Source organism: Xyrauchen texanus, chromosome 1 (assembly GCF_025860055.1).
Source record: "Xyrauchen texanus isolate HMW12.3.18 chromosome 1, RBS_HiC_50CHRs, whole genome shotgun sequence".
Lineage (NCBI taxonomy): Eukaryota > Metazoa > Chordata > Actinopteri > Cypriniformes > Catostomidae > Xyrauchen > Xyrauchen texanus.
Genome location: NC_068276.1, coordinates 21,684,446 through 21,702,293, shown reverse-complemented (window position 1 = coordinate 21,702,293; position 17,848 = coordinate 21,684,446). Strand labels below are relative to the sequence as shown.

The 17,848-nt window shown below is 48.1% G+C and overlaps 1 protein-coding gene across 1 annotated transcript in view; it reads right to left on the bottom strand.

Annotated features, from left to right (window-relative positions):
* poln (polymerase (DNA directed) nu) overlaps positions 1 to 17,848 on the bottom strand; it is a 90,402-nt gene that overhangs the window by 21,792 nt on the left and 50,762 nt on the right. The window contains exon 19 of the mRNA XM_052128700.1: positions 16,962 to 17,044. Coding sequence (XP_051984660.1) covers positions 16,962 to 17,044 — 83 coding nt within the window. The remainder of the gene's footprint in view (positions 1 to 16,961; positions 17,045 to 17,848) is intronic.

Sequence of the window (17,848 nt, the reverse complement as noted above, 5' to 3'; positions counted from 1 at the left end):
GCAATGTTCAAAGCTTCCATTGCCGAAGCTGCGGCTTCAAGGTTTTAGGTGCCGCAAGGGGTGGTAACCCTCGAACACCGTGGTGGACACTGGTGGTCAGGGAAGCCATCCGACTGAAGAAAGAGGCCTTCTGGCATTTGTTGTCCCAGAGGTCTCCGGAGGCAGTTGCAAGGTACCGACAGGCCAGAAGGGCTGCGGCCTCGGCCGTGAGGGAGGAATAGCAGTGGGTGTGGGAAAAGTTTGGAGAAGCCATGGAGAAGGACTTTCAGTCTGCACCAAAGTGCTTCTGGAAAACCGTCCGCCACCTTAGGAGAGGGAAACGGGGAACCATCCAAGCTGAATACAGCAAAGATGGGACGCTGTTGACCACAACCGAGGAGGTTATTGGGCGGTGGAAGGAACACTTTGAAGAACTCCTAAATCCCAACACGCCCTCTATATGCTAGAGGCAGAGCCGGAGGATGATGGGGATCAGATTCTATTTCCCTGGGGGAGGTCATTGAGGTAGTTAAATAACTCTGCAGTGGCAAAGCCCCGGGGATTGATGAGATCCGACCAGAAATGCTGAAAGCTTTGGATGTGGAGGGGGTGTCATGGATGACGCAAGGATCCTGGGAGGGGGCCTGGGAGTATGCCTACATGTGTTTTGTGGATCTGGAGAAGGCGTATGACCGGGTCCCCCGGGAGAGACTGTGGGAGGTGCTGCGGGAGTACGGGTTGGGGGGGGGTCCCTTCTTAGGGCGATCCAATCCCTGTACGAGAGCGAGAGCTTCGGTCCTCGGCACGAAGTCGAGTTCGTTCCATGTGGGGGTTGGTCCCGCCAAGGCTGCGCTTTGTCACCAATCCGGTTTGTGATATTCATGGACAGGATATCGAGGCGTAGTCGGGTGGGGAAGGTGTGCAGTTCGGTGGGCTGGGTATCTCATCGCTGCTTTTTGCAGATAATGTAGTCTTCATGTCATCATCGGTCCGTGACCTTCAGCTCTCACTAGATCACTCGCAGTCAAGTGTGAAGCAGCTGGGATGAGGATTAGCACCTCTAAATCTGAGGCCATGGTTCTCAGCAGGAAACCGATAGAGTGCGTACTCTGGGTAGGGAAGGAGGTATTGCCCCAAGTGAAGGAGTTCAAGTACCTCGGGGTCTTGTTCACGAGTGAGGGGACAATGGAGCGGGAGGTTGGCTGGAGAAACGGGGCAGCGGGGGTGGTATTGCACTCGCTCTATCGCACCGTTGTCAGGAAAAGATAGCAGAGCAGGAAGGCAAAGCTCTCGATTTACCGGTCAATATTTGTTCCTACCCTCACCTATGGTCATGAAGGCTGGGTCATGACCGAAAGAACTAGGTCGTGAGTACAAGCGGCCGAAATGGGCTTCCTCAGAAGGGTGGCGGGCTTCTCCCTTAGAGATAGGGTGAGGAGCTCAGTCATCCGTGAGGAGCTCAGCGTAGAGCCGCTGCTCCTTTGCATCGAAAGGAGTCAGTTGAGGTGGTTTGGGCATCTGGTAAGGATGCCCCCTGGCCGCCTCACTAGGGAGGTGTTTCATGCACGTCCAGCTGGGAGGAGGCCTCGGGGAAGACCCAGGACTAGGTGGAGAGATTATATATCCACATATAGACTGGGAATGCCTCGGGGTCCCCCAGTCAGTGCTGGTTAATGTGGCTCGGGATAGGGAAGTTTGGGGCCCCCTGCTGGAGCTGCTGCCCCCTGCGACCCGACTCGGATAAGCGGTTGAAGGTGGATGGATGGATTTCCCCATATTGGGGTAAAACTTGATAAAGTATTTGACTGATCTAAGTAATTATGCACATCGCACCAGACTTTTATTGTATTAATGAGAAAAGAGTTAAGAGATACAATATCTTTGTCTTTTCTGAGAGTTTTTCTATCTAACAAAGATCAAGGTGTACTTGAGTTTATTTTAACTTTATAAAAAAAGATTCAATGTCCAACAAATATGGGCGCACTTCAGAAGAGAAATAGTATCAAATAGATCGTAATTGTGCTGGCCAATAATACCACTGTAAATTAGGAAATTGAAGACCCCCCATTAAATGGTAAGTATAATATGGCAATCAAAACAAGCTCATTTATTATTCCAGATGAAATCAGTGAATAGTTTCTGAAGTGATGTAAAAAAGGAGGGTGGAGGGGACAGAGGAATATTTTGAAAGAGGTATAGTATTTTAGGTAGTACACTCATTTTTATTGCGTTTATACGTCTTAGCGGACATGTCCGTCATGTGTGTTTATGTTGTCTTTTAAGTTTATCATTAAACTATTATTTATATTGAAAAGCCGGTTCTCGCCGCCTCCTTTCCATCGATCCCTTTACACTGGTGCCGAAGCCCGGTAAGGAGGAGGGATACGCCGTAGTAGAGTTCTCGCCACTACCGTCACACCCCAACGGAGCAGCCGCGGCCATCTGCCAGGGGACTAGGAGCCCAGCCGCCTGAACGAGGATGATGGCTGCCGACCGCGAGGGGAGAAGGGGCTCCTAGCCGACCGCCTGGAGCGGTCAGGGCCGCTGCCAGGGGCGCAGGAGTCGCCTACCGGCCGCTGAAACGCGGTGGGGTTTAAGGCCGCCGACCGCGAGCGGGGAGGGGCTCACTGGCGACCGCCTGGAGCGATAGGACCGCTGCCAGGGGCGGGGGAGACCCCTTCTGTTCCCCGAGAATGCGGCAGGGCATTCCGTCCGCCAGGGGCTGGAGGACTGCCTCCGATCCGCCCGGAGAGGCACGGCTGTCGTCCGATAAAGGGTGGAGGAGTGGCCGAGGAACAAGCTGCGGCGTATCGGAGAACTGGCGAGTAAGAGTTTTTTTTCATCTCTCTCTCTCTCTCTCTCACTGTCGCTCTGTGTTGGCCTTTATCCTCTTTTAAATTTTACAGTTTTTTGGGGGGTACTACACTGTTACAGGAAGTACCCCCCCATTTTAATTATTTCTGTTTCCCTCCCCTTGTCCGGGTCGTGATACTACACACCTGGTCCCGTATTAGGCTAATTATGCCTCTGTGAGGTTTAAAGGCTGACTGCAGAGGGCCATGCGGGAGAGAGAGATCGTTAGCGGACATGTCCGTCATGTGTGTTTATGTTGTCTTTTAAGTTTATCATTAAACTATTATTTATATTGAAAAGCCGGTTCTCGCCTCCTCCTTTCCATTTATCCCTTTACAACGTCCAATTAACGATATGGGTAGACTTTTCCATCTGTCAATGAATTTGGAGATGTTATTTAAAAGGGGTTGATAATTTGCAGAGGATATATCATCTATATTAGCTGTGAATTTAATTCCTAAATAAGTGAAGGAGTCTACTTCATTAAAGTAAGTAGCAGCTGGTATTTGACTATCATCCTTATTCAATAAAAGAATACACGATTTAGACTGGTTGATTTTACAACCAGAGAATTGACCAAAAATTTAAAGAAGTTGTATTAGGGAAGGAATAGATTCATTCAAACCTGTTAGATATAAAATGACATCGTCTGCGTACAAAAAAAAATACTTATGTCTGTAGTGTTTAATCTGATGCCTAGTATGTTACAATGAGACCTTACTGCTATGGCAAGTGGCTCGATTGCCAAGACAAAAAGGAGAGGTGAAAGGGGGCACCCATGACGAGTATCCCTTTGCATATTAAAAGCCCTGGAAACAATACTATTAGTGAGTTCTTCAGCCCTAGGACACGTGTATCTTAAACTTTCACTAAAATTTCTCCAAACCCAAATCTTTTTAGTACCTCAAATAGATAGGGCCATTCCAACCTGTCGAAGGCCTTTTCAGCAACCAGTGACAGAATGGCCGTATCAGAAGCTCCCTTTTTAAGATGTAAAATGTTAAGCAAAGTTCTAACACTATGGAAACCTTGCCTGCCCTTAATAAATTCATTTTGGTCTTGATATATTATATCAGGTAAAAATGCCTCCAACCTCCTTGCCAGAATTTTACTCAATATCTTAACATTTGTATAAGTAATGAAATTGGCTGAAATGATTCGCACTTAGTATTTATTTTATTAGGCTTAAGTAGTAACGTAATGAGAGCATTTCTTAAAGAGTCTGGGAGCACACCATTTTCAAGGGATTCTTTAAACATATCTCAAATTGGTGGGACAAGTTCTCCTTCTGTCGCTCTCTCCACGTTGTGTCAGAGAAGCGACACTAGGGGTCTCTCTTGAGCACCGATATTCACCTCTGAACAATGAAAAAAGGCCAATGAGAGTTGGCAACCAGTATTTCAGGGCTTAAAGTGAAAAAAATTGCTGAGCCTGAACTTTTTTTGGGGGGGTTGTTTTGCAGAGACGGACTTATCTTCAAATGGAACCATTTATTTTTAAGTATTACGGCTGTATCTTAATGGCATCTTTTTATTAATGAAGGCCAGTATCACTGATATTTTATTTAGTATACTAAATTTTAGGGTTATAAAATAGTCCATAATGCATAAATTATAAATTAAATTCGATTAATCCTTATTAAAGCTACAAGCGTTCTTTAGTCAAAGAGTAGTTAGTAGTTTTCTCTGTTCCCTTTGTTCTTTGGTTAACTTTACTGACAGACAGAATTAGTGGCTACTGTCACTTTAAGATCTACAGCTGGTGACAGGATCTCACGCGTCTCATTCTCTCACTACTCTTTACTTCCATTTAAGATTTTATTTAACTCATTTAAAGTTAATAATGATTGATTCTTGTGAGGATACTCGACAAAACGGACATTTTGGCATAAATGTGTGTGTTATTGTTCGTTCAAGCGCGAAAGAGAATTCGATACTGGTTCGCGACTTTTTGTGCCTCGTGTGTGTGTGTGTGAGGAGGACATTTACTGAAGTGCGTTCTCTTTTGTCTTGTCGCACATTAATGGTTTAAAGCATTTGGTGGACAAACTAATAACTAATAAGAGCTAAAGAATGACAAAGAACGGATGCAGCGTTAATTGTGTTAAATATTTTAAAACATTAAAGCTGGACAAAAAAAAAAGAAATCGCATACGTTAACGTTGACAGCACTAAAGGTGCGTACACACTGCAACGTTACTTGTCATACATTGCTGATAGAAAATAAAGCGGTTTAAAGTGGACTCGTTTTCATGGTAGGCCTACACATAATGTTTTTTTTTAATAAGCTACACAGAATGTTCTACATTAAATATTTAACTAACAGTCTGAAGTTACATAGCAGCAGTGTATGTTAATGTTAGCTCAGTCAACGTAAGGCTAACATCAAAAGGTGTAGACAGAAAATATGATTATGCTGACCTGAGCTAATTTACTGAAATCAACCAACTCACATCTCCTTTCTTTTCATCCATGATGACATTAAGTCACCTAATGTTGTTTCTGGAGTTCTGCGCTCCATGCTTTCACCGACGACGCTAACGTGAGGTATGGATCTCAATCACACTGTTGCCAGGACCCGCCCTGCTCTGCTTCTGATAGGCTTGTGACGTTAGTTAGAGCTGCGCTCCTCTCATATGATTGGTAGGTGAAATCAATTGACTCGAAAATATTAAACAGCATTCAAGTTCCCAGTTTCAAATGAAGCGGCGCACTCGTTTTTTCCAAGCGCGTCCGCGCCGAAAGTGCGTCTGACTGTAATTTGCAGCCTGATTAATAGATTTTGCCTGCGCCGGAGGCCGGACCTGCCCTCAAGCCGGAAATCCGGCCCCCGGCCAGAATACTTTAAGCCCTGGTATTTGCATGTCCCGCCCCCGGACATACGGGTATTTAAGCGGCGCAAACGCGGGAGTTCATTCAGAAAATTTCTTCGGAGCCGATGGTCGTGTCTGCAACTGCTGCGTGTACACACCGAGTTCCTGCTATCCCTCTGCTGCATGCTGTTGGATTCTACGGCGCACAACAGCGGCTTTCTCCTGTTGCACGGCTGTGCACTTCCTGCCCCTGGGCACTTCGACAGCGCAGATTAAACGTTTTTTTCATAAAAGAGTGATTTTATTTAAAAGAGCAAAACACAGCGGCGTTGAATGTCCATTTAAGGTTGCGTCTTTTTCAAGATGCCTTTACCACATCCAGGAACAACACAGGGGCGGAAGAGTACTCTCCGCTTCCGACGGCCACAGGCGTTGTCTCGTGTGTCTGGGTAGCAATCACACAGAGGCTGCGTATGTGGATGGTTCATGTTCTCATTGCGAGAACATGACCATGACAACGTTGCGGTCGCGGCTTGCTTACAACCGTAAGCAAGCCAATCCAGCCGCCCCCCACGTCGCTCCTCCTTCCCACGGGATTGAGGACGATGCGGCTGGCGATGGAGGCGATTCGGGGATGGCAGCGGGTGCAGCTCCGCCGGGTACGCCCCCTCGGACCACCCGCGCCCCGGCACGCTCGTTGACTCCCATCCCCGCTCGAGGTGGCGGCGACTCGCCTCACAGCCAGTCTGCTTACCCTCTTGCAATGGAAGCAGACGAGTTTGCTGGGTCTGCTGGGCACGTCCAAAATACTCGTCCCCTTGGTGCCCCTAGCACGGAGCTTAGAGGCATGGCTTTCACTGTCCAGCCCATCACGCTGGCTGCACCGGACCATTCGACTCGGTTACACAATTCAGTTTGCCAGGTCTCCGCCCCCCTTCGTGGGCGTTTATTTTTCCGCAGTGCACGGCGAACATGCCCACTCCCTGCGTGAATAAATCGCCTCTCTTCTAATCAAGGACGCGATAGAGCCTGTCCCTCCAACCGAAACGAAGAAGGGTTTCTACAGCCCTTACTTCGTTGTACCCAAGAAAGGCGCGGCTTACGAACGATCTTGGACCTGCGAGTTTTCAATCGGACCTTGTCCAAACTCCCGTTCAAAATGCTCACCCAGAAACAAATTCTATCTGGCGTCCGGCATCTAGATTGGTTCGCAGCGGTAGACCTGAAGGACGCGTACTTCCACGTCTCAATTCGCCCTCGACATCGACCCTTCCTACGGTTCGCATTCTACGGCCAGGCGTATCAGTACAAAGTCCTCCCCTTCGGCCTGTCTCTGTCCCCTCGCGTCTTCACGAAAGTCGCAGAGGCAGCTATTGCCCCGCTCTGAGAAGCCGGCATACGCATACTCAATTACCTCGATGACTGGCTCATACTGGACCACTCCCAAGAGTTACTATGCACGCACAGAGACCAGGTGCTCAGCCACCTCAGCCGTTTGGGGCTTCAGGTCAACTGGGAAAAGAGCAAGCTCACCCCGGTCCAGAGCATCTCTTTTCTCGGTTTGGAGTTAGACTCAGTCTCAATGACAGCACGTCTCTCCAACGAGCGTGCTCAGTCAGTGCTGAAATGCCAGGCGCCGTGGTCCCTCTAAAACGATTCTAACAGCTCCTGGGGCATATGGCATCCTCCGCACAACGTGAAAGTTACCACTGCCTGCCGCCAAACCTTCAAACCCTGGACAGACCTCTGCTTTCTACAGGCAGGAGTACCCTTGCAGCAGGTGTCCCGACGCGTTCTGATTACAACCGACGCCTCGAAATTGGGTTGGCATCTTTACCAGGCATCTTTACACCCTAAAGTGGCGTCTGTTCGCAGACTGGTGTTCTTCCCGAGCCGAAGACCCACAGAAGTGCGCGGTTAGGTCAGTGCTCGTGTTTCTACAGGAGAGGCTGGAGAGGAGGCTTTCCCCCTCCACCCTCAAGGTGTATGTCGCCGCCATCACAGCTCACCACGACACGGTAGACGGCAAGTCTCTTAGTAAGCACGACTTAATTGTCAGGTTCCTAAAAGGTGCCCGGAGGCTGATTCCCTCCCGGCCTAACCTGTTTCCCTCCTGGGATCTCTCGGTCGTCCCCTTCGCGCCGCTAGACTCAGCTGGACTCAGGGCCCTCTCTCTCAAGACCGCCCTGCTGATCGCGCTCGCCTCCATCAAGAGGGTCTGGGACCTGCAAGCGTTCTCTGTTAGTGACACTTGCCTGGAATTCGGTACGGCAGACACATATGTGATCCTAAGACCGCGACCGGGCTATGTGCCCAAGGTTCCTACCACACCCTTCAGAGATCAGGTAGTGAACCTGCAAGCGCTGCCCCAGGAGGAGGCAGACCCAGCCCTTTCAATGCTGTGTTCAGTACGTGCTTTACGTATCTATCTGGACCGCACACAGAGCACTAGACGCTCTGAGCAGCTCTTTGTCTGCTTTGGGGGACAGCAGAAAGGGAATGCTGTCTCCAAGCAGAGACTCGCCCACTGGGTTGTCGATGCCATTTCCCTGGCTTATCACACCCAGGCCGTGCCCCCCCCCTTGCGTGTCCGAGCCCACTCCACTAGGAGTGTTGCGTCCTCATGGGCACTGGCTAGGGGCACAGCCCTAGCAGACATCTGTAGAGCAGCGGGCTGGGCAACACCTAACACTTTTGCGAGATTCTATAATCTCCGAGTTGAGTCAGTATCGTCCCGTGTTTTCTCAGGTCCGAGCCCATAGAACTTGGTAGCATGCTGACGATCTGACCGGGTGAACCGCTTGCACCTAGCGCCCTTTCCCTCTAACCAAGGGAAAACAGTGCGCCGTCGTTCCCAGGAGATCCCATCTTTGGGACACTGGTTGACTCCTCCCTAGCCCTCGTGGGCCGCAGTTCTGCGGAGGAACTCGCCGACCTAAACCACTGCGGGTACCGCAAGCTACCCTGTACTGGTATAAGTGCTCCACAGGTAAGGCCTCCTGTTCGGACTCCCCCTGTGTGTAATACCACGGTACTGTCCCCTCAGGAGTTGACTCCGTGTTTCCCTTAGGCAGTTACAGCTGCCTCGGTCGCTGTGCTGTATGCTTCCCCCCTCTATGAGGCTGGATCCACCACCGCACCAACTTTTCCACATAGGTCCTAAGTTAGGCCATGTGATGTATTTGCCACTAAAGTTTGCCTCCCCTCCCGGGTAGGTGTGGCCTCCGCAGGGTCTTCCCTGCCCTGAATAAGGGCTAAGACCCCCTTCCCTCAATGCGTGTAAGGGCCCCGGCCGTAGTTGCTCTATGCGAGAAACATAGAGAGAAAAGAGGCCCAGCCAGGCTGGCCCGTTCCCATGTTGGCGGCCATCACCTTGTTCCCCCCTCCAGGGTAACGATAAGGAGTCTGATGGCTTGAATGGGGCATTGGGGAAGGGTACGTGCAGCCTGATACAGTTGGTCGTTCTGCACGTAAGAATACCTGCTCGCTCCTGTATCAGCAGTTCACGTACATGGCTCAGCGCATGGCACTTTTATAAGTGGACCCCTAGTGTCGCTTTTCTGACACAACGTGGAGAGAGAAATGATCGCCATGGCCCTATGTGTTGTGGGGGAACGGGCCCTCTGGCTCAATCTCTCTGGTCTGCCCGACAGCGAGAAAAGACGCATAGCAGGAGTCCCAGTGGAACCAGGCCAGGCGGTGCGATGATAAGAAGGAGGAGGATGAGGCGTTTAAACTGTGCCTGCCTAGAAAGGCCACTCCACACCAGCCCCCCCGCACGGCCCCCTCAGGCCCCAGCCACAGGACGGCCGTACCGTAATACAGCCAGGCCTAAGGCTCGCAGCAGGCCACCCAGCCAGCAGCCTAGCCAGCAGCCCAACCATCCTCCTAAGCCCTGGGGTAAGACATCATTCAGGCGGCTGCAGCTAAAAAGCCCACCCACTCTACCCCGTCCGGACGGGAAGAGGAAGAGGCCTACCTGATGCTCAGCTCCAGGGGCTTCTCGGTCCAGGTTTTCAGGCTGACCAGCCCAGTGGACACAAGCTTGAGTTTTTCCCCCTTTACCCAAAAGGAGGAAGTTCTCAGCTCGAGGGCCCCTTTTCCCTCGTTCGGGTGCCCAACCCCAGTTCAATATGGACATGTCACAAGTTCAGGTGTGGTCCATAAAAAATTCCCTCCCAGCTTCCAGTTCCAGAACTGGGGGAAATTCACTGTCCAGGTGTGCCCCTCCACTGTTGAAAAGTGCTCAACCACAGTCTCTTCACAGTTTGCACAAACCACTTCACACACATTCAATAAAGGTTCAATTCCCTGTGTGTGTTTCAAAAATAAAAACAACAAAAAAACAAGAACAACAAAAATATCAAACACTGAGAGCTGAAAGCTCTGCCAAGTGCTGTTGTTCCCTGAAATTCTACATGTCACCCCTAAGTTGTCCACTAGATGGCGCCATTGTATCACAAATGAACGATCCGGTTGTATTGCCTGCCCTAGGCAACTCGCCGGTGAGTGTGGGCTCTCTCACGTCACACGTGACAGCCTGGCAGTCTGTGTCTGCCCCAGAATGGGTGATTCGCACCATTACGAAGGGCTACAGACTTCAGTTTGCCAGAAAACCGCCACGTTTCAGCGGAGTTATCTTTTCTCACACAGAAGAGAGCTCCGCGCACATTCTGAAAGACGAGATCTCTTCTCTTCTCGAGAAGGGGGCGGTGCGAGTGGTACCTCCGCATCAATGTCAACAGGGTTTTTACTCCCGTTATTTCCTGATTCCAAAAAAGGACGGTTCACTTCGTCCTATTCTGGATCTCAGAGTGTTGAACAAACATTTAAGGAAATACAATTTCAGAATGTTAACCCACAACGTTCTCTCTTCTGCAATAAAACAGAGCGATTGGTTCACGTCGATCGATCTGAAAGATGCGTTTTTTCACATCAACGTTTACCCGCCACACAGGAAGTTTCTTCGTTTCGCCTTCCAAGGCATATGTTATGAATTCACAGTACTTCCATTTGGCCTAGCACTCAGTCCAAGAGTGTTTTGTACGAGTGCGGAAGCAGGGTTAGCCCCGCTGAGAATAGCGGGGCTCAAAATCCTGACTTACATAGACGATTGGCTGATTATAGCCGATTCGAGAGAGATCGTCATGCAAAACACTGCCCGTGTGCTCGCTCACATCACAGCGCTCGGCATCAGAGTGAACGTGAGCAAGAGCAATTTCACTCCCACGCAGAGAGTTACTTTTCTGGGTTTGGAGCTGAATTCGGTTACAATGCGCGCGCGTCTCTCACAAGAGCACGTTCTCTCCTTAATGAATTGCCTCTCACAATTCAAAGAAGGGGCGAGAATAAATTTTCGCGCATGTCTCAGGCTACAGGGTCTTATGGCTGCGGCTATACATGTCCTGCCTTTGGGCCTTCTGAGAATGAGGGCGTTCATGAAGTGGGTTTTAACTCTTCATCTCAGCCCTTTAAGCGATCTCCGCCGCTCTGTCACAGTGACACGCTCGTGCACAGCAGCGCTGCGCCACTGGAGGAACGCAGAGTTCTACGCGCATGGGACCCCTCTCGGGGCGATTATGCTGCGGAAAGTAGTGACGACAGACGCGTCCTTAACAGGATGGGGAGCCACGCAAGAGGGCAGAACAGTGAATGGTGTGTGGCCAAGCACACTTCACTCAGCCCATATAAATTATTTAGAGCTCCTCACTGTGTGGAAGGCTCTGAATCACTTTCTGCCCCGCTTGCAGGGGCATCATGTGCTGGTGCGCTGCGACAACACGACAGCTGTAGCATATATCAACCGCCAGGAGGGGATGCGCTCCTCCAAGCTGCATGCTCTCGCTCACAGGCTGTTAGTATGGAGCAGGCGGCATTTCCTGTCGTTACGGGCGACCCATGTCCCGGGCATACTGAACAGGGGCACAGACCTCTTGTCAAGGGGAAACCCGCTCAATGGAGACTGGCGCCTCCATCCTCAGATAGTGTGTCTACTGTGGAGGAGGTTCGGCCAGCCAACCGTAGATCTCTTCAGCCTGCAAACGCCCATTGTCCTATGTTCTTCTCGCTACGGGACGAGGACGCCCCCCTCGGTGTGGACGCACTGGCCCACCCGTGGCCCAACGTGCTGCTCTATGCATTTCCTCCCCTTTGCCTCATAACGCCGTCTCTGGCCACGGTGAGGGAACAGAGCTTGACCATGATTTTGATAGCTCCCAGGTGGCCCAAGGCACCGTGGCTCTCAGAGATTATCCCTCTGCTGTATGCCCAGCCATGGCCCCTCCCACTTTGCACAGACCTTTTGTCTCAAGCAAACGGGGAAATGTATCACCCGCACCCGGACAGGGTGGCCCTCTGGGCCTGGCCCGTGAGAGGGCCAACTTAAACACATTGGAGCTCCCCCCACGTGTTGTGGCCACCATTCAGTGTGCCAGAGCCTCTTCAACACGGTCTCTTTATGACTGTAAGTGGCGGGTGTTCGAAGAGTGGTGTGAAGGGCGACGGGTAACGTCATATCAGTGCTCAATCACCGACATCTTATGCTTTTTGCAGGACCTTATGGACAAGGGAAGATCCTTTTCCACTATTAAGGTCTATTTAGCGGCTATCGCTGCATGTCATGTGGGGTTCGACAGCGCTACGGTGGGGCAACACCCCTTATTCAGTAGGTTTATGAAGGGCGACGCCGCTCTCTTCCAGTCCCCAGGAGAGTCGTTCCTGAATGGGACCCCTCCATGGTGCTGGACGCAATGTCTCAACAGCCGTTTGAGCCCCTGGGGAGTATTTCCCTTAAGAATTTGTCTTTCAAGACAGCTTTGCTCTTGGCCTTGGCATCTGCCAAGCGGGTCAGTGATATGCATGCACTCTCTGTTCATCCCTTGTGCACTAAATTCTCTCTCAGTGGAGATAAGGTTTTTCTCAGGCCCAACCCGGCCTTTATGCCAAAATGCTTCCCGGCATTCACGTGTGAGGTGATTGAGCTTTCCGCGTTCCACCCAGCTCCTTTCTCCTCCACAGAGGATCAGAGGTTGAACGCTTTGTGTCCTGTACGTGCCCTGCAGGCGTACTTAAACAGGACCAGCTCGTTTAGAAAAGGCGACCAGCTTTTTCATCTCTTGGGGCCCCCGCACTCAGGGAACCCCATTTCCAAGCAACGCCTTTCTCATTGGCTTGTGGAAGCTATATCTTTGGCATATGAATCAAAGGGAGTGCAGCCCCCAGAGGGCATCAGAGCTCACTCCACTAGAGGTATGGCTGCCTCTTGGGCTCTATTTAAGGGAGTCTCTTTGCAGGACATATGTGCAGCTGCAAGCTGGGCCTCTCCCCATACGTTTGCCAGATACTACCGGCTAGATGTTACCAGAACCCCGGTAGCTCATTCTGTCCTGGGTGTCGGCTCTTTGTAGCTTTGTGCTCTTAGGCCCTCCACCCCTCTTTAAGTCTGGGCTGCCTAGTCCAGCACTTTAAAGTCACTAAGCATGTTTCTACTCTGCACCTGGCACCATATATTCACCATGATAGTGCGGTCAGGTTTATTCACGAATGCATGTTACCATATGCTATTCTTTGTTGCTAAAGTGGCTTCCTCACTTTGTGGGGTGGTTTCCGTGTCACGTGTCATGCACCGCCTTTCGAGGTGACCGTCCTCTGGCTTTCAGGGCCTCATTGTAGTGTATTGGGCAATCGGGGAGCTGTCCATATCTCCCATAGGTGGATCTCGAACACGAGATGATGAAAGAGAACAATAGGTTACTATCGTAACCCGGTTCTCTGAAACATCGAGTGGAGAGATCCACTAGCTTGCCCCGCTTGCTGCACGAAGCTGAATATGCTCACTGAGGTAAGATAGCGCGTACTAGTGTTTTATGCACTTGGTAAGGGGCGGGTCCCTTACCGAGCACTGGACACGCGCTTCTGTCTGTCAGGCCAGACTTGGTGCAATTGGATGCTTCTGCAGAGGTTAGGTGCGGATACCCTTCCCATAGGTGGATCTCTCCACTCGATGTTTCAGAGAACCGGGGCTACGATAGTAACCTATTGTTTGCCCTCTCTATGGCCAGGGGCTTTTGCGGTGGCTCCATGTCCAGCGCCTCAAGTAACCAGCTTTCTAAGAATGCACATGCGTCTGATTTTTCTGGTAAACCTAAGAGTCTCAGGTTGGAGCATCAAATCTGAATTCTCCAGATCATCTATTTTCCAGGTAAGTGTAACAACTTTCTTTTCGAGAGCGTTGGTTGTCAATTGAAGTGTGGTAATCGAAACTTCAGTCTGTGAGATGCGTTCCTCCATTTGCATCAATCTTAGGAAACACTCTGCAACTTGACTTTTAACATATTGAACAGCTGAAATACCGGTTTCAAATTGAGAAGCCATGTCGACTCTCACTGAATGTATTGCTTGAAGGATATCACTTGTGTCAGCATGGAAGCCGCTAGCTTGATCTCCATAACTCGGGGACAAGTTCTCTTCGTATAATCAACACATGATAGTTCTTCCAGGCCTTTTTTCGACTTCTGCTTTGCTAATTTAGGCAAATTTTCAGGCAACATTCACTTAGGAAACAAATTGTAGTCGAAGTTTGAATGAAAAGGGGATAACATTTTAGAAATCTCTATACAAATTACAGCGGAGCCAACTCGTGTGTCTCATCAACACGTTGCCATAACCGGAATTCCAAGACGTGTAAGTTGTGATGGCACTACACTACATTCAATTTTGGGTGAACTATCCCTTTAATGCTGTGCATTCTTATTGGGTGAGGTCATTTGCTCTCTGGTGCCCCTTCTTTTGCCTAATGACTCCAACCTCTTCATATCTCCTATAAATCATCCCTCTCTCTGGCATTCTCAATAGTTAGCTTCTTATATTCTGACCCAGTTGTGTGTGTATCCAGTGCAGTACCCACTCCTTCCATGTGTGAATTCACCCCTCTCCCTCCACTTTATATGTGTGTTTGATCGTCTTCTGTGCTAGGCCTCCTATTAGCATTCGGTAACCATGGTTATCCCATCTTTTCTGCTAGATCATCAACATATGTTGACACTGTGGCGTTCTCTCCCCCACTTCTCTCAATCAGTTTCTCATTCTACCAGCACTCACGCATTCATCATTCCCTCCCTACATCCCTTTCTCACATTAAATTTTCTTGAGATGGCAATACAGTTGAAATGAAAATGTTTCAATCATATCAAGCCTTAATAATTCTGTCTATCTCTGTATTCAGCAACTCACACAAACAAACATGTAAAGAGGCAGTCACACTAGGCCTTGAGCATGCAAAAGGTTTTCATACAATGCAACAGACAAGGATATGATGTCATGCAGGAGGACTCCTGGTGTAAGTAAAAAATAGATCACAAAAACAAATAATATTATATTAATTATAAAAAAATATTTTGTCTACTCGCATTCCCACAACAATAAATCTCGCAGCTTTGTAATAAGTATCATTTGAATTGAGCCAAGAGGTCAGCGTGTGACGTTTCAGTCTCCCGTTGGCCACGAGTTCTCGTCATACGAATTCACGGTTCAGAGTTCACCAAGCCTGAACTTTGGTACACAGCGTAGTATGACATTTCTTTGCATGATGTTGCATTTTCACACTGCTGCATTTGGATGCGTTTGAATGGGAATGAATGAAGCGTGAATTGTAGTGTGACCACCTCTTAAATCTACTTGACTGAACAACATAAATGAGAAAAAAAGATACATTCAAGCTGACCCAGATAAAGCAAAGTAGAACAGTGACACCCTCCCTCTTTCTCTCGCCTAAACACACACACACACACACACACACACACACACACACACACACACACACACACACACACACACACACACACACACACACACACACACACACAGTTCCTTGCTAATAAGGTTGCAGTCATGGAAGTTACATTCTGAAAAGTCACTGTTAGCAACCCCTCTGAACAATAAGTGTCTCTACACTTGAGTTAGAAGATCAAATCCCTCCAGTCTGGTTTTATATATATATTTTCACAACAATCAGCAGTGCAAAAAAAAAAAAACATCAAATATATGCATAGGGGTGCCACACAACACAGGCCGGTTGTAAATCAAATGTTTAAAGTTCTACCCTTTAAACCCCTGATCTAAATGTATTTGTCTTTTTCATTCTGAACAATCCATGTATCCCTTATTTCATTGCCTATGCCCACAAGCTGAATCTGGATAAATACAAACCAGAATATGTGTAGGTTTTCTTTCTCTTTTTTATAACAGTAGATGATGACAGAATGTAACTATTTTGGGTGAACTACTGTTTTAAAATAAGGTGCTTGGAAAAGTTTTGCATATGAATATGTAATTTGGAAATGTTGAAATAATGTTGAATGTGCTTGAACTTTCACTTTAAATGAGCTTGACAAACTTTCTGCTTTGTCCAGGTGATTTGGCATGTTTTCACGTAAAGTCTTAAAGGAATAGTTCACCCAAAATGTATTATTCCCTCATCATTTACTTGTACCTTATTCCATCTCAAACTTTTATGACAGTCTTTCTTCTGTGGAACACAAAGTTATTTTGATGGAGATATGACGAAAATATATTCATAGCATGTAAGTCAATGGGCATCGACACTTCTAAGCTCCAACAAGGACATAAAGGCAGCATAAAGGTAATTCATATGGCTCGAATGGTTTAATCCATGTCTTCTGAAGTGATACGATCAGTTTTGAGTGAGAAACAGACCAAAATGTAACTCCGTTTTCATAATAAATCTTGCCATCTGCAGTCTCCTTGGCACGATCATGATAGAAGCTCAAATATTCTTCATTGCGCTTGACACGTGCAGAGAGCTATTCACATGCTCTGTCCATTGATGAGCACTGTACACAAACTCTGTGTATGCATCTTTATTGAAAGCATGCTTTAAACCACGATATAGGAGAACGAAGATATTAAGGTTTATACTAAAAATGAGTTACATTTTGGACTGTTCTCACCCAAAACCGATAGTGTTGCTTCAGAAGACATAGATTAAACCACACAAATTGTATGGATTACCTTTATGCTGCTAATGTTGTTTATGGAGCTTGTCAGTGTGGGTGCCCACTGACGTGCATTGTATGGATAGCATCAAATCTCCATCAAAATATCTTTCTTTGTGTTTTGCATAAGAAAGTCATAGGAGTTTGAGACAGCATAATGGTGAGCAAATGATAAGAGAATTATCATTTTAGACAACGTCTTAAGGACTAGAATTATAAAATGACAAAGTTTATGAAATATTGACAACAACACTGTTGCATACTTCCTGTAGATTAGTGACAAGGTGCCTGCATTATGGCCTTACCAGCTCCATAAACCACAGAGTACACGATACGCTTGGCATGCTCTCTGTCCTCCAGACTAACTCTGTCCTCACTCACACTTTTCCTAAAGACAACCAGAGAGAGAGAAAGAGAGATTTATATACTGAAAGTGTCAGCAGCACTGGTAGGCCGAAGGCATCAGTGTTTGTAGAGTGACAAGGAATCATAGGCTCCCCTGCAGATGTCTTGCTTCATTAGAGCAGCGGGCAGTGTTAGGTCAGCACTCATAATATATTACATCAAACTTTAAGCTCATCGAGGTGAGCGCTACACACAGACACTCATACAAGCAGGAATATGCTGAGATGCAGTGATGATCTCAACAAACTGATGGGTTCACAGACCCCATCATCACAGCAGAGTGAGGGCACATACAGTTTCTACCCTAAAACACAGACTCACAGTGGAACTGTGTCAGCAATCAAATCACACTTAGTCTTGACAGGTCTGTCGTTGTGTGGAATAGTTACTGTGGAGATATGAGCATCAGTCTTACTCTCTTCTGTGTTGGACTCTCTGTGCAGTTCATGGCACACAGCCCTCAGGTTGAAACACACAGACTGGTACTGCAGGACACTTTGCCCTCTTGTCAGTCTGTATATAACTCTTTGTGTCTGTGTGTATGTTTAAGTAAGTTTGTTCTAAATGGCACGTCCTAAATTCTTCTCAAACTTTTGGCTTGCCATAACAACTACATTCTATTTAGTTGCCCAGGGGAATTCATAAAAATCCATTCACTTTATAGTGTGCGATTTCTGTGACATTGTTTTCAAACAAGTTTTACAGAACACTTGTCTGCCACTGATCAAAAAACATGTAGTAGGCCTGCACAAACTTGCACCAATGCACAAATGTCTGGTTGCTCAAA